The sequence below is a fragment of the Cherax quadricarinatus genome, chromosome 86, assembly GCF_038502225.1.
Source record: "Cherax quadricarinatus isolate ZL_2023a chromosome 86, ASM3850222v1, whole genome shotgun sequence".
Classification (NCBI taxonomy): domain Eukaryota; kingdom Metazoa; phylum Arthropoda; class Malacostraca; order Decapoda; family Parastacidae; genus Cherax; species Cherax quadricarinatus.
In genome coordinates, this window is record NC_091377.1 from 16,694,796 (window position 1) to 16,711,350 (window position 16,555).

Genomic DNA, 16,555 nt, shown 5'->3' on the forward strand with positions numbered 1-16,555 from the left:
TCCAGCACTGAGACAGATAATAGGATTGCTCCCATTACCTCTCATGATGTCATCCAGACGGCTAACAATATCCTCCATCCCAGCCCCAGGAAAGCAAACTCTGTCTCCTACTCCTGTCCTTCAAGCAGAATGCCCTATCCATATACCTAACTTGGCTATCTCCAACAACAACAACAACTATTCTTACCTTCCTTGGTGTCGTTCGTCGTGATGTTCCCAGTAGTCGACTCACATTCGTCGGGTAGCACTGAGAATGTATTAGATGTTTCCACAACAGTTTCCACGGCAGTCTCTTTCTTCTTCATCATTTCTACCTTTCCATTCGTCTTCTTGATCGTCAACTTCGTTCCCTGCTGTCCAGCCACTGACCAGTTTCCCTTCTTGACCTGAGGACTCAAAACAGGAGGACTACTACGAATCTTCTTGTTTTCCTCAGTCAGTCGCCGAATCTCTATCTTCACCATCCTCAATTCTTCCTTAAGCTGTTGGTAAAGTTGCTCGTTGGAGGGCATCTTGCTTCAATTCGTAGAGAGTGCGCAAACAGGTCTTCACAGAGCTAAGTACACGTCAACGCTGCGCAAAAGCCAACTCAATCAGGAGCTACTGCGCAGCACGTCCGCACGGCCCAATAACGATGTAGGAAAGTATTGGTTTGGAAATAGGGTAGTTGATGAATAAGAACATAAGAAAGGAGGAACACTGCAGGAGGCCTGTTGGCCCATACTAGGCAGGTCCTTTACAATTCATCCCACTAACAAAACATTTGCCCAACCCAATTTTCAATGCCACCCAAGAAATAAGCTCTGATGTGAAAGTCCCACTCAAATCCAACCCCTCCCACTCATGTACTTATCCAACCTAAATTTGAAACTACCCAAAGTCCCAGCCTCAATAACCCAACTAGGTAGACTGTTCCACTCATCTACTACCCTATTTCCAAACCAATACTTTCGTATGTCCAATGGAACAGTCTACCTAGTTGGGTTATTGAGGCTGGGACTTTGGGTAGTTTCAAATTTAGGTTGGATAAGTACATGAGTGGGAGGGGTTGGATTTGAGTGGGACTTGCACATCAGAGCTTATTTCTTGGGTAGCATTGAAAATTGGGTTGGGCAAATGTTTTGTTAGTGGGATGAATTGTAAAGGACCTGCCTAGTATGGGCCAACAGGCCTCCTGCAGTGTTCCTCCTTTCTTATGTTCTTATGTACCTTGTGTCTTTCCTGGACGTTATATGATACATTCAGTTTAAACTCAGAGTTTTCCATTTCCTGGCCAATTTTTCTTTATGTGCATCAGAAAGTGAATATTTGATGTCCATTTTTTTCCCTATCTAGGCTGGAATATTGCTGTACATTAACAGCACCTTTCAAGGCAGGTGAAATTGCTGACCTAGAAAATGTACAGAGAACCTTCACGGCGCTCATAACTGAGATAAAACACCTCAATTACTGGGAGCGCTTGAAGTTCCTGAACCTGTATTCCCTGGAACGCAGGCGGGAGAGATCCATGATTATATACACCTGGAAAATCCTAGAGGGACTAGTACCGAACTTGCACACAAAAATCACTCAACGAAAGCAAAAGACTTGGCAGACGATGCAACATCCCCCCAATGAAAAGCAGGGGTGTCACTAGCACGTTAAGAGACCATACAATAAGTGTCAGGGCCCCCGAGACTGTTCAACTGCCTCTCAGCATACATAAGGAGGATTACCAACAGACCCCTGGCTGTCTTCAAGCTGGCACTGGACAAGCACCTAAAGTCGGTATCTGACCAGCCGGGCTGTGGCTCGTACGTTGGTTTGCGTGCAGCCAGCAGTAACAGCCTGGTTGATCAGGCTCTGATCCACCAGGAGGCCTGGTCACAGACCGGGCCGCGGGGGCATTGACCCCCGGAACTCTCTCCAGGTAAACTCCAGGTATAAAAGGAGAGCTCTTTAAGTTTTCATGTTATGTGTTATGTGTTTTAATGTTATGATACATACCTGGAGCACTGATGAGTTCACCTTCTCAAGGAACTAGTTTGCGTCAGGGAGGAAAATGTTACTATAAAACGGGAAACTCTGATAACACAAGTTTTCTGAGCAAAGAGGAATGGGAAAGTAACTGAAGGAAAAATTGTACAGGAAATGGAGGTAACAGAATCAAAGTGCCAAGAAGCAAAGGAGAAGATATTAAGGAAAAGAATATTGGGACACTTCGAAAAAGATTTTTTATGGGAAAATTATCATAAATTTAGGGATAGAGAATGTCTTACGAATTTTCTGGAATTCTGCGACAGTCATAGTAATAAAATAATAAAAACAGGGTTGGTAGGACAACAGTTTCTTGGACAGTAGAAAAGTATTTGATACAATACCACATCAGAGGTTAGTCAAGAAATTAAAAGAACAAACAGGGCTAAAATGCAGAATGATTTAGTGGGTTAAGGAGTACCAGAATAACAAAGATGATACATCAAATGGGAGAGAGTAACGAGTGGGGTTCCGCAGTAATCAGAACCACTACTGCTCCTAATGTAACTATCTACCAGAAAGTATTGAGGGTTACTTGTTATTGTTTGCTGACGATGTAAAATTAATGAGAATAAGAGGACAGTGAGAACTCACCAGACTGAAGATGTGATCAAACAAGTGATTTCCAGAGTTCAACAAAAGCAAATGCAAGGTTATGCATTTTGGAGGAGAGCGCAGACTGGAGAAAGAGGGCAGCATGGGCGGTGTGTGTGCGAACATCATGGAGTGGATAGGACCTGGGAGTGAATATAACACTTTTTGTATTGCCAGAATTTCATAATAACCATATGACGGCAGCAGAAAAGGCAAGATTACCGAACCTCAGAATAGCATTCAGGAATTTGAAAAATAATCAGAATCTTATACACCACATATGTTAGGTCAGTCATTGAATACGTGGCCCCAGCATGGAGCCCACCCATTTTCTCTCAGGTGTTTACCTGAAGAAAGTGTAAAAGGCGCAAAAGTTTGCAACCAGGCTATGAGGAGAGGTAGAAAAAACTGAGCCTGACGACCTAAGAGGAGAGAGGGACAAAGGGAGAGGAAATAATTGCTACAGTATTGACAAAATCTTGAGAGGAATAGATAAGTGTTGATAGGGGCAGACTGTTTCAGTTAAGAGAACCAGAATCAAGGGAACACAGATGGAAGCTGAAGACACAGATGAGTCATATGGATGAAAGATGGTGCTGCGTTAGTCTAAAAAGTGGTTTAAAAGTGAAATGAATTGGATGAGGCAGAGGTTGAGGCAAACTTAGTCCACAACTTCAAGAGTAGATATGATACAGCCCTAAAGGCCAGTAGCCATTGATGTTAATGGAGGTGGCCAGGAGCTAAGTACAGACCCTCCATCCGCAAACAAATCAGTGCCCCCCCCCACACACACACAGTTACAGGAAATAAGGGAGGCAGTGGCTATGTACAAACAGGATCCAGAGACACAGGGAAAGGCAATGGGAGGAGGAGAGGGAGAGGTCAGTCTTTATTCATGAGCTTCAGGAGACCGAAGGGAGGACACAAAATGAAAGACAGCAGAAAGAAAAACAGATTGAAAGCATCAAAAGAGTTAGCAGAGGGCAACCAGAGCTGGGCAAAGCAACAAGCACAAACACACAACCACCCTCAGAACCCCACAGCCAAACACGCTATTCCAATACAAACCACAATCCACACACTCAACCCCCACCCCACATTATGCAGTAGAATTCCACAGCACCCTGCCAGGTCCCCCACTCCCCCAACCCCCACAAACCTCCAGAATACAGTGTTGGAGAGGAAAATGGAGGTATGGCACACCAACACTGATGGAATAAAGAATAAGTGAGAGGAGTGGCACAAAAGAATCAGAGGCATCACCAGACATCATAGCTCTCACAGAAACCAAGCTCACAGGAATGATAACAGATGCCATCTTTCCAACTGGATATCAAATCTTGAGGAAAGAGTGGGAACGGAGGGGGTGGAGCGGCACTGGTTATCAAAAACCAATGGGATTTTGAGGAGCTGGACAGAGGAGACGGATGAGAAGCAAGATACACAAATAACCCGCACATAAAAGAGAGAAGCTTACGACGACGTTTCGGTCCGACTTGGACCATTGACAAAGTCACACTAACAGAGGTGGAGCAGGACGGCTATATATAGGCAGGAAGAGGTGGAGGTAGTAGTAGTAGTAGTACAAGAATTGTATATAATACCGACAGGATGAAATGACACATGCACAACACCCGGGCATCCCCACCGTAGACGTTTTGCCATCCAGCCAGCCACTGGATGGCGAAACGTCCACAACAAAGACAACCAGACGCCGCACATGTGTCTTAATTTCATCAGTAGTTGTAGTAGAAGAAGAAGAGGTAGTAGTAGTGGTAGTGGTAGAAGTGGGAAATAAGGAAGACGAGCCAGTCAAATACAAAGGAAGGGGAGCACTGCAAGAGAGCTAGAAACCCACAGAGGGAGAGCAAGCGCACCGAGGTGCGTGAAAGGGGAAGTGGTGAAATAAAATAAATGAAGAAGGAACAGAAACACGAGACAGGAGAGAGAAAGACAACCCAGAGGAGAAAAGGAGAGAGGAAAGGGGAAGAGGAAGAAGAAAAAGAAGAAGAAGAAGAAGAAGGAGAAGAAGAAAAAAGGAGGATTCAGGTTAAGTCACGGGTGTTCTGAAGTTTGGAGCATTTTACAATGTAGTGGGAGAGGAAGGCATCTACAGAGACGAAGCCAGGGCTAAGGTTCATACAAGGAAAGTTGTGTATAAGAGAGGATTCAACTAAACGGCGACTGTTCGAGTTGGAAGTAGGGAAGACAGTTTTAGCAGAAGACCAGTCAATAGGATGGCTATGAGAAGCAAGAGACTGCATAATTGGAACACTTCAGTCTGGAGGTCCCAAGGTAGTAATTGCATTGATGTATAACTCACCACAAAATAGCAGGAAACCAAGACAAGAGTATGATGAGAGTATCAGAGCAATGGTTGACACTAGCTGAAGTGGCCAGAAGGGCCCATATGGGCAGAGCAAAGCTACTGGTTGTGGGTGACTTCAAGCACAAAGAAATTGACTGGGAAAACCTGAAGCCACATGGGGGCCCAGAAACATGAAAGGCAAAGATGATGGAGGTGGTACTGGAAAACCTCATGGATCAGTACATTAGGGACACTACTAGAGAGGGAGAGAGAGAGAGAGTGAGGATGAGCCAGCAAGACTGAACCTAGTATTCACCTTAAGTAGTGCAGATATTGAGGACATCACATATGAAGACCCCTCTGAGCTAGTGATCACGCGATTCTGAGCTTCGAATACATAGTTAATAGTAGAGAGGGAAGCAGGAAGGGCAGAGTGGAGGAAGCCAAACTTCAAGAGAGGAACTTCTTGCATGAGGTTGGAGTATGTGACAATATGCAAAGCAGCAGAGGAGAGGTTTGTACCCAAGGTCAACAGAAATAATGAGTTGGTAGGCAAGACACATAGGCAACAGTTAGGCAACTTTATTCCGAAACGTTTCACCTACACAGTAGGCTTCTTCAGTCGAATACAGAAAGTAGGCAGGAGCAGTAGAGATGTGAAGACGATGTAATCAGTCCATCACCCTTGAAGTCGTAGAAGGGTGATGGACTGATTACATCGTCTTCACATCTCTACTGCTCCTGCCTACTTTCTGTATTCGACTGAAGAAGCCTACTGTGTAGGCGAAACGTTTCGGAATAAAGTTGCCTAACTGTTGCCTATGTGTCTTACCTACCAACCTGTCGGTATTGTATACCATTTTGATGTTCAGAAATAATGAGAAGGCCAGAATAAGCCTTTTGTTCACCCAAAGGTGTAGAGGCCAAAACGATGTGCTAAAGAATGGAAGAATATCGGAGGCAAAGGTCCCAGGAGAATAAGGAGAGTAGTCGAAGAGCCAGAAATGAATATAGACAGGTAAGGAGGGAGGCTCAGCGACAAATAAAAAATGACAGCAGCGAAAGCTGAGTCCAATCCAAAGCTGTTGTACAGTCATATCAGGAGGAAAACAACAGTCAAGGACCAGGTAATCAGGCTCAGGAAAGGAGGAGGCATCACTAGAAATGACTGAGAAGTGTGAGGAGTTCACGAGATTTAAAGTATTCACAGTGGAGACAGAAAGGACTCCTGAAACACCCACGGGTGGGGTACACCACCAAATGCTAAACACAGTATATACAGCCGAGGAAGAGGTGAGGAGCCTAAGTGAACTAGATACCTCAAAGGCGATGAGACTGGATAACATCTCTCCATGGGTCCTAAGAGAGGGAGCAGAGGCACTCCCAATTTTTAAAAAAGGAGACAGACATGCAGCACTAAACTACAGATCAGTATCACTGACATGCATAGTATGCAAGATTATCAGGAGAAGAATAGTGGAGCACCTAGACAGGAACGTGCTTAACAACAACCAGCATGGATTCAGGGATGGGAAATCCTGTGTTCTATGACAAACTGACAGCAGTAATACAAGAGAGAGAAGGATGGGTAGATTACATTTTCTTGGACTGTAAGAAGGCTTGTGACACAGTTCCACACAAGAGATTAGTGCAAAAGCTGGAGGACCAGGCAGGTATAACAAGGAGGGCAGTGCAATGGATCAGAGAATACCTGACAGGAACGTATCAGCGAGTCATAGTATGTGGCGAGGTGTCAGAGTGGGCGACTGTGATGAGCGGGATTCCACAGAGGTCGGTCATAGGGCTAATGCTGTTTGTGGTATATGTGAATGACATGATGGAAGGAGTAGACTCAGAAGTGTGTCTGTTTGCAGACGATGTCAAGTTAATAAGAATTCAGTCGGAGGAGGACCAGGCAGGACTACAAAGGGATTTGGACAGGTTACAGGCCTAGCAAATCTAAGACTAGCATTCTGACATCTCAGTAAGGAGTCGTTCAGGACTCTGTACACTGTGTACATCAGGCTCATACTGGAATTTGCAGCACCAATTTGGAACCCACTCCAGGCCAAGCACGTCAGGAAATTAGAGAAAGTGCAAAGGTTTGCAACAAGGCTAGTCCCGGAGTTAAGGGGCATGTCCTACGAGGAGAGGTTAAGGGAACTCGACCTGACGAAACTGGAGGACAGTAGGAACAGGGGGGACATAACATATAAAATACTGAGGGGAATCGACAAGGTGGACAGGGACAGGATGTTTCAGACATGGGACACAGCAACACAGGTCACAGTTGGAAGTTAGACTCGTATGAGTCGCAGGAATGTTATCAGGAAAGGGAGGTGGTGGAGGCAGGAGCCATACATACCTTTAAGGAGAAGTATGATAAAGCTCAGGGTGCAAGGAGTGGGCCTAGTAGCGACCAGTGAAGGGGCAGGGGCTATGACACGATCCCCGCAACCACAGTTAGGTGAACACACACACGATGCTGTAGGTGTCAGTGAAGAGGCAGGGCCAGGAGTTGAGTCTCGACCCCTGCAACCACAATTAGGTGAACACACACACGATGCTGTAGGTGTCAGTGAAGAGGCAGGGCCAGGAGTTGAGTCTCGACCCCTGCAAGCACAATTAGCTGAGTACACGAGATTTATGGAAGTATTTACAGTGGAGAGAGGAAGGACTCTGGGAAGACAGAACAGAGGGGACACCAACAAGGAATATACCAACAAGTGTTGGATGACATACACAAAACTGAGGTGGTGGTGAAGCTGCTAAGTGACCTAGATACCTCAAAGGCAGTGGGACCGGACATCTCCTTATGGGTCCTTAGAAAGGGAGCAGAAATGCTGTGTGTGCCACTAACCACAATCTTCAACACATCCCTTGAAACTGGGCAACTACTTGAAGTATGGAAGACGGCAAATGTAGTTCCCATTTTTAAAAAGGGAGACAGAAAAGAGGCACTAAAGAATAGACCAGTGTCACTGGCATACAGTATGCAAAGTCATGGAGAAGATTATCAGGAGGGGAGTAGTGGAGCACCTGGAATGGAACAAACGTATAAACGACAACCAGCACGGATTCATGGAAGGCAAATGCTGTGTCACAAACCTTCTGGGGTTTTATGATAAAGTAACAGAAGTAAGATACGAGAGAGAGGGGTGGGTTGATTACATTTTCTTGGACTGCAAGAAGGCCTTCGACATAGTTCCTCACAAGAGATTAGTGCAGAAGCTAGAGCATCAGGCTCGTATAACAGGAAGGGCACTGCAGTGGATCAGAGACTACCTGACAGGGAGGCAACAACCGCCGGGTCACCATCTGGAGAAGACCCGGGCCGGAAGTACCGGCAAATCTCTAATGAATGAATGGAGGTAACGAGTCATAGTACGTGATGAGGTATCACAGTGGGCACCTGTGACGAGCGAGGTCCCACAGGGGTCGGTCCTACGACCAGTGCTATATTTAGTGTATGTGAATGACACGATGGAAGGATAGACTCAAAAGTGTCCCTGTTTGCAGATGTGAAGTTAATGAGGAGAATTAAATCAGATGAGGATCAGGCAGGATTTCAAAGGCCAAAGACTTCAAACCTGCTCAAGAAGAAAGATCTTGGGGTGAGTATAACACCGAGCACGTCTCCGGAAGCACACATCAACCAGGTAACTGCTGCAGCATATGGGCGCCTGGCAAACCTGAGAATAGCGTTCCGATACCTTAGTAAGGAATCGTTCAAGACACTGTACACCGTGTACGTCAGGCCCATACTGGAGTATGCAGCACCAGTTTGGAACCCACACCGGGTCAGGCACGTCAAGAAATTAGAGAAAGTGCAAAGGTTTTCGACAAGGTTAGTTCCAGAGCTAAGGGGAATGTTCTACGAAGAAAGGTTAAGAGAAATCAGTCTGACGACACTGGAGGACAGGAGGGATAGGGGAGACATGATAACGACATACAAAAAATACTGCGTGGAATAGACAAGGTGGACAAAGACAGGATGTTCCAGAGAGGGGACGGAGAAACAAGGGGTCAAATTTGGAAGTTGAAGACTCAGATGAGTCAAAGGGATGTTAGGAAATATTTCTTCAGTCATAGAGTAGTCAGGAAGTGGAATAGTCTAGCAAGTGATGTAGTGGAGGCAGGAACCATACATAGCTTTAAGACGAGGTATGATAAAGCTCATGGAGCAGGGAGAGAGAGGACCTAGTAGCGACCCTTGAAGGGGCAGGGCTAGGAGCAATGAATCGACCCCTGCAACCACTATTAGGTAGGTGAGTACACACAGTATTGATAATATATGTATCATTACAGGGAATGAGCGAGGCGGAGAGGAAGCTGGAGGCCCTGACACAGCAGATTGAGGAGGAGATGGAGAAGCAAGAGCAGGAGGGCGAGTATTATGGTAAGTATCCCTCTACGTCTTGTATACCACTGGGAGAGTATTATGGTGAGTATCCCTCTAACTACCGCTTGTATACCACTGGTAGCTCTTTGTCCTCACTGCCTGGTCTAGGACCAGGTGTCCTGCTTGATCATCTGCTAACTGGTTGTTTGTTGTAAGTTATTTAATTGTAACTAGTATTTTCTTGGTGCACTCCCAGAGTACCATCCCCCGCCCAGAGTACCATCCCCCGCCCAGAGTACCATCCCCCTCCCAGATTACCATCCCCCTCCCAGATTACCATCCCCCTCCCAGATTACCATCCCACTCCCAGAGTACCATCCTCCTCCCAGATTACCATCCCACTCCCAGAGTGCCATCCCCCTCCCAGAGTACCATCCCCCTCCCAGATTACCATCCCACTCCCAGATTACCATCCCCCTCCCAGATTACCATCCCCCTCCCTGATTACCATCCCACTCCCAGATTACCATCCCCCACTCCCAGAGTGCCATACCCCCCTCCCAGATTACCATCCCCCTCCCAGATTACCATCCCCCTCCCTGATTTCCATCCCACTCCCAGATTACCATCCCACTCCCAGAGTGCCATCCCCCTCCCAGAGTGCCATCCCCCACCCAGAGTACCATCCCCCTCCCAGAGTAGCATCCCACTCCCAGAGTACCATCCCCTCCCAGATTACCATCCCACTCCCAGAGTACCATCCCACTCCCAGAGTACCATCCCCCTCCCAGATTACCATCCCCCTCCCAGAGTACCATCCCCCTCCCAGAGTACCATCCCACTCCCAGATTACCATCCCCCTCCCAGAGTACCATCCCCCTCCCAGAGCACCCTCCCCCACCCAGAGTACCATCCCAGAGTACCATCCCCCTCCCAGAGTACCATCCCCCTCCCAGAGTACCATCCCCTTCCCAGAGTACCATCCCCCTCCCAGAGTACCATCCCCCTCCCAGATTACCATCCCCCTCCCCCTCCCACTCCCAAAGTACCATCCTTCTCCCAGAGTATCATCCCTTCCCAGAGTACCATCCCCTCCCAGAGTACTAGATCTAGCGAGCTGTTTGTGGCGAAGCTTCTATAAATAAACTGTGTCAAAAGTATCCCAAACTTAGTCGGCCAGGAACACTGTTGAGTGGCCAGACTTTTGACACACATTACGTGAGGCCTGGTCATGGACCGGGTCACGGGGGCATTGACCACAGGAACACCCTCCAGGTAGGTTGGTAGGTAGTCTTAACTACCGTTACATTTGTTAGGGAGTTGTGTAGGTCCAAACACCAGTCATCCTTAAACACAAGATTATATGTTTGAGTGATAGCTAGTTATGTCTGGAATAGTTAGTAAAGTGTGTGTGTGTGTGTGTGTGTGTGTGTGTGTGTGTGTGTGTGTGTGTGTGTGTGTGTGTGTGTGTGTGTGTGTGTGTGTCACAAAAATGGTAAAATATGAGGTAGAGGTAAAAATTCTGTTAGTTTGGTAGTGAGTTTCAACATGTGCTGATGTCAACAGCTTGTAAGATGCTGGCATTGGTTTTAGCACAGGGAAAATTATGCTCATTGAGGAATTGGGACCAATAATATTTAACTGAAGGAGAGGAATTTGAACCATGATAATTTCAGTGATATACGAGGCTGTACCCACAGTAACTGTGGGTAGAAGAACAGGAAGGCTGGTTGACCTACCATGAAGACTTAATTATGTTTATCACTCTGAGGATTGGAACCCATAAAGGTGTTGAATTCTGGAAGTTCCTTTCTTTAGGAATAAAGAAAATATAACCAATAAATAATCAGAAAAGGATATAAATTTTGAGAAAAATCTGATATAATATTAGCCTGCGATCGGAAAGAAGCTCTGGTCAAGTTAAATGTTCAGGGTGTGTTGCTAGTATCGTAATTAGGCGAGATAGGGGCTAGTAGAGTCGGCCAGGAAATCCGTATCGAAGCTTCAACTTAAGATCGGGGTGGAGCTGTGGTCAAGAAACACAGCCTTACTATGAAGACAGTTCCTCGTAGTCCGTAAATTAGAGCTACCAGACTCCAGTCGTACTGGCTGAGAAAATAGACGTTACCAGAGGACACAGGTTATGACACAGACACACAAGAATATCCAGATTAAACGTAAGGCAAAGCAGGTAACTTAATACAATAATGAACCTGGAAGGCTACTTACCGGGAGTAGAGTTAGGAGCAGTGACACTACTGGCTTACCCTGGCTAGTAGGTAAACACCAGTAGTTCTATCCTGGGATGACAGGGGGCACTGACGGTCAAAACCCCGAGTAAATTAATACACAAATTACTTATTCCTCATAACCACAAAAGAAAAGCTCTCGGAACTCATCATCAGAGATTGTTTTATTGTCAACCAACGCACACATTATGAACTTATGTGAAGGATCTGCAAAGGTATTTCAAGATTAAAGAAAATATATTAATTACCAGTGCCCCAGAATTATGACGTCGCTTTCTATACTATTACGACAGTTATTGCAGTATGTAATTCTTTTGAAATTATTATGCAAAGGACTGCATAGGTACTGAGATACTTTAGTGATACCCATTGTCAGGTCTAGGGCGAGGTTGCGTAATTATTTACGAGTATATTACAGGTAAACAGGAAGCGGTTCCATTAATCTCCTACATTGTTATAGAAGAATAATAACAATAACTTGTAACTCTCTCCGTCAGTGTTAAACCATTTTCACTGACTGCTAATGGATTTATTTTGATACACTAATACAGGTCAGCTGTTATACATTGGCTGTATAGTCCTTGTGGCTTAGCGCTTCTTTTTGATTATAATAATAATAATGTTATACATTGATTAACATTTGGTTTGACCAGCCGTAGCATCCATAAGTGTTTTAACACATGTGGGCATGCCAGTTCCTTTATTCTGGCAGAAAGAAACCAGCTGTGAAGGTTCTCTGCACATTTTGCAGCTCAGTTTCACTTGCCTTGAAGGAGGTCACTGGTACACAGCAATATTCCAGTCTAGAGAAAACCCGTGACCTGACGAGTGTCATCATTGGCTTAGCATCTCTTGTTTTGAACATGAGATCTAACATTGCTACTCCCAGGTCTCAGACATTTGACTTAACGTTACTAGTGGTGGTTGTCAACGTACTAGTAGTGGTTGCGTCGAGTTCAGGAAAGACAGAGGGAACAAAGAGCCATTAATGAAATTATAAATCCCAAATACTGTTTTTCAAAATCCAGGTTGAAAACATAATCGAACTCTTGTTTAACTGTTATGGAACTTACACCAGTGAAGTACGTGAAACACTGGAGTCACAATAAAGCTTAGTGATCTGAGTTTTTCTCGAGTTAGACACTGAACGCTGCCGACACCTCTACAATTTCTGACATAACCAATTGCAACAGTGACGTCGTAGACGTCACTGTTGTTATGTTCAGTCTGTCGTCAGACCCAGACTCGTAGAATTTCACTTTCTCCCTTACATGCTAGAAAGCACTATCATATGCCCTGAATTTTCTGTGTAGAATGATCCAGGACACAGGAGTATCCCAGAGTCATTAAAAACCACTGATGCAGCTCCACTCCACACAGGCGGCACTTAAGCAATTCCAAAAGTTTATCGACCGATAGTGATAACGTAACACAGAATCCTTCAATGGGTCTTGAAAAGCAAAACTGCCAATCACATGTAATCACATCCTTTACACAAGCCAAGACAGTACGGGTTTAGAGCAAGCCAGTCTCTGACTTTCACAGTTGCTACACTATTATAACATGGTCTTGGATGCACTAGAGAGAGAGGAAGTGCATGATAAAGCCAGTGAAAGCAGGGGTGCAGTGGGCATGATAAAGGAGCACTATATCAGCGTCCGTATCCCCAGACTATTCAGTATTTTACGAGAAAATATCAAACACTTGTGGGACAAGTATAGAAGTCTTGAAGAGGAAACTGGATAAGCATCTTCACCAGGTGCCAGATCAACCAGGTTAATATAATATCTATTTCTACAAGTACATGTACAAGGTTATCAGTCCCAGCTGACATCAGTGACATAATACTATATAGAAAGCCGCTTGTTATGCAGAGCATTTCAGGCAAATTAGGTCAGTTTTGTCCCAGGATGCGACCCACACCAGTCCACTAACACCCAGGTACCCATTTTATTGATGGGGAGCATAGACAACCAGTTTAAAGAAGCACGCCCAATGTTTCTACCCTCGCTGGGAATCGAACCCAGACACTCGCCGTGTGAGGCGAGAGCTTTAGCCACCAGGCCACGGGTTCTGATAAATATGTGGATCAGCGGCCCACCAGCAGCAACAGCCTGGTTGACAAGATAAGCACCAGACGAGGCTGGCCCATGGCCGGGCTTCAGGAGTAGAAAAACTCCTGGAACTTATCAAAGGTAAAGTTATATTTGTGGTGCAAGAGTCTTCATTCTGCTGCCAGCAGACATGTTGCTGGAACAAGTGTACAAGTGTTCAACTGAACTAGATCACTGTCTCTGCAAAGTGCAGGATCAACCAGACTGTGATGGGTGCGTGTGCCAGCGCCCCCCCCCCCCCCGCCAATAACAGTCTAGTTGGATAGGCAGTCAACAGAAAAAGGCGTCCCCAGGCCTGTCCCCGAGTGTAGGAAAGTTGTGTAAAACAGTCACAGGTGTACCACTCGATCAACCTTAATACTCGACCAAATATCTTCACAGTACAAGCTGCTTCTGTATATTTATAGTAGCAATATCAGCGGTAGCAACAGCATCATCAGTAGATGTATCAGTGGTAACAGTAGCAGCATCAGCACGACAGTATCACCAACAACAACGGTGTCAGGGGAACACCTTCCCCCTGATCAGTATGGAAAATTAAACATAAAAAAAAAGTTGGCCGCCGTTGGTTCCAGGAGATCTTAAGACAGGAGACCTTTTTCCAAGTCCAGGAGATCTTAAGACAGGAGACCTTTTTCCAAGTCCAGGAGATCTTAAGACAGGAGACCTTTTTCCAAGTCCAGGAGATCTTAAGACAGGAGACCTTTTTCCAAGTCCAGGAGATCTTAAGACAGGAGACCTTTTTCCAAGTCCAGGAGATCTTAAGACAGGAGACCTTTTTCCAAGTCCAGGAGATCTTAAGACAGGAGACCTTTTTCCAAGTCCAGGAGATCTTAAGACAGGAGACCTTTTTCCAAGTCTAGGAGATCTTAAGACAGGAGACCTTTTTCCAAGTCCAGGAGATCTTAAGACAGGAGACCTTTTTCCAAGTCCAGGAGATCTTAAGACAGGAGACCTTTTTCCAAGTCTAGGAGATGTTAAGACAGGAGACCTATTTCCAAGTCTAGGAGATCTTAAGATGTACTGAAGATATGAGCGTTATCCTGGGTAGGCGGTGGTGGTATGAAGTTAAGGAGATGTTGAAGCTCCTGTCATTGCTGGTTCCCAGTATCTCACTCCAGATCGTAAAGAAGAGATGAGGGTCACTATATCCTGTCGCCTGGGTTCTAGCTCCTATATATCGAATGTCCACTGTGGATGACCACGCCAACAGTAGAGCTGCCAATGAAAAGAAAACACTGGTTACAAGATAGTTAGAGTATAACACTGAAGAAAGACAAAGGGTGGCAACCGTACTTCAGTGTCATTACTAGTAACCAGGTTAAAAATAAAAAAAATGAAACTATTCTTGGTAGATCACCTTACCTGATCAGGAGGAGAGTGGAGTTGAAGTGATTTCCCGAACTCCCCTCCACACCAGGTAAGGCTATTACTTTCAGTAGCAGCAACTGAAGAAACTCACACCTGAAGATATCTGAAGTTTTATAGCGGCCCGCTATGACTCACGAAATCGTAATGACACGATTGCAAACAAACCATACCACGGGCGGGATTTGAACCCGCGATCAGAGAGTCTCAAACTCCAGACCGTCGCGTTAGCCACTGGACCAGCTAACGGGACGGTCTGGAGTTTTGAGAGACTGACCGCGGGTTCAAATCCCGCCCGTGGTGTGGTTTAGCGGCCCGCTAGATGGCAGTGCGGGCGGCGACACACTGTGACACTTCCTCGGAGTCTGAACTACCATATTCCCAAATTACTGCCTTTTTCCTCACAATTGGTATCAGTAACACTAGTAGTATCAGCAGCACTAGTAGTAGTATCAGCAACACTAGTAGTATCAGCAACACTAGTATCAGTAACACTAGTATCAGTAACACTAGCAGTAGTATCAGCAACAATAGTAGTATCAGCAACACTAGTAGTAGTATCAGCAACAATAGTATCAGTAACACTAGTAGTATCAGCAACAATAGTAGTATCAGTAACACTAGTAGTATCAGCAACACTAGTAGTATCAGTAACACTAGTAGTATCAGCAACACTAGTAGTATCAGCAACACTAGCAGTAGTATCAGCAACAATAGTAGTATCAGCAACAATAGTAGTATCAGTAACACTAGTAGTATCAGCAACACTAGTAGTATCAGCAACACTAGTAGTAGTATCAGCAACACTAGTAGTATCAGCAACACTAGTAGTATCAGTAACACTAGTAGTGTCAGCAACACTAGTAGTATCAGCAATAATAGTAATATCAGCAACACTAGTAGTATCAGTAACACTAATGGTATCAGCAACACTAGTAGTAGTATCAGCAACACTAGTAGTATCAGTAACACTAGTAGTAGTATCAGTAACACTGGTAGTAGTATCAGCAACACTAGTAGTAGTATCAGCAACAATAGTAGTATCAGTAACACTTGTAGTAGTATCAGCAACACTAGTAGTACCAGCAACATTAGTATTAGTAACACTAGTAGTAGTATCAGCAACACTAGTAGTATCAGTAACACTAGTAGTAGTATCAGCAACACTAGTAGTACCAGCAACATAAGTAGTATTAGTAACACTAGTAGTAGTCTCAGCAACACTAGTAGTCTCAGCAACACTAGTAGTCTCAGCAACACTAGTAGTCTCAGCAACACTAGTAGTCTCAGCAACACTAGTATTATCAGTAACACTAGTATTATCAGCAACACTAGTAGTATCAGCAATACTAGTAGTATCAGCAACACTTGTAGTATCAGCAACATTAGTAGTATCAGTAACACTAATAGTAGTACCAGCAACACTAGTAGTATCAGCAACACTAGTAGTATCAGCAACACTAGTAGTATCAGCAACACTAGTAGTATCAGCAACACTAGTAGTATCAGTAACACTAGTAGTAGTATCAGCAACACTAGTAGTATCAGCAACACTAGTAGTATC

The 16,555-nt window shown here is 45.0% G+C and overlaps 1 protein-coding gene across 8 annotated transcripts in view; it reads left to right on the top strand.

Moving 5' to 3' along the window:
* Positions 1-16,555, top strand: part of LOC128703085 (LIM domain-containing protein jub) — a 347,638-nt gene that overhangs the window by 111,716 nt on the left and 219,367 nt on the right. For 7 of the 8 annotated variants that reach the window (XM_070103671.1, XM_070103683.1, XM_070103674.1 and 4 more), the window contains exon 3: positions 9,227-9,317. In XM_070103671.1, coding sequence (XP_069959772.1) covers positions 9,227-9,317 — 91 coding nt within the window. Of the gene's footprint in view, positions 1-9,226; positions 9,318-16,555 lie in introns of those variants that run through there. The other variant, XM_070103680.1, reaches the window with a different exon arrangement.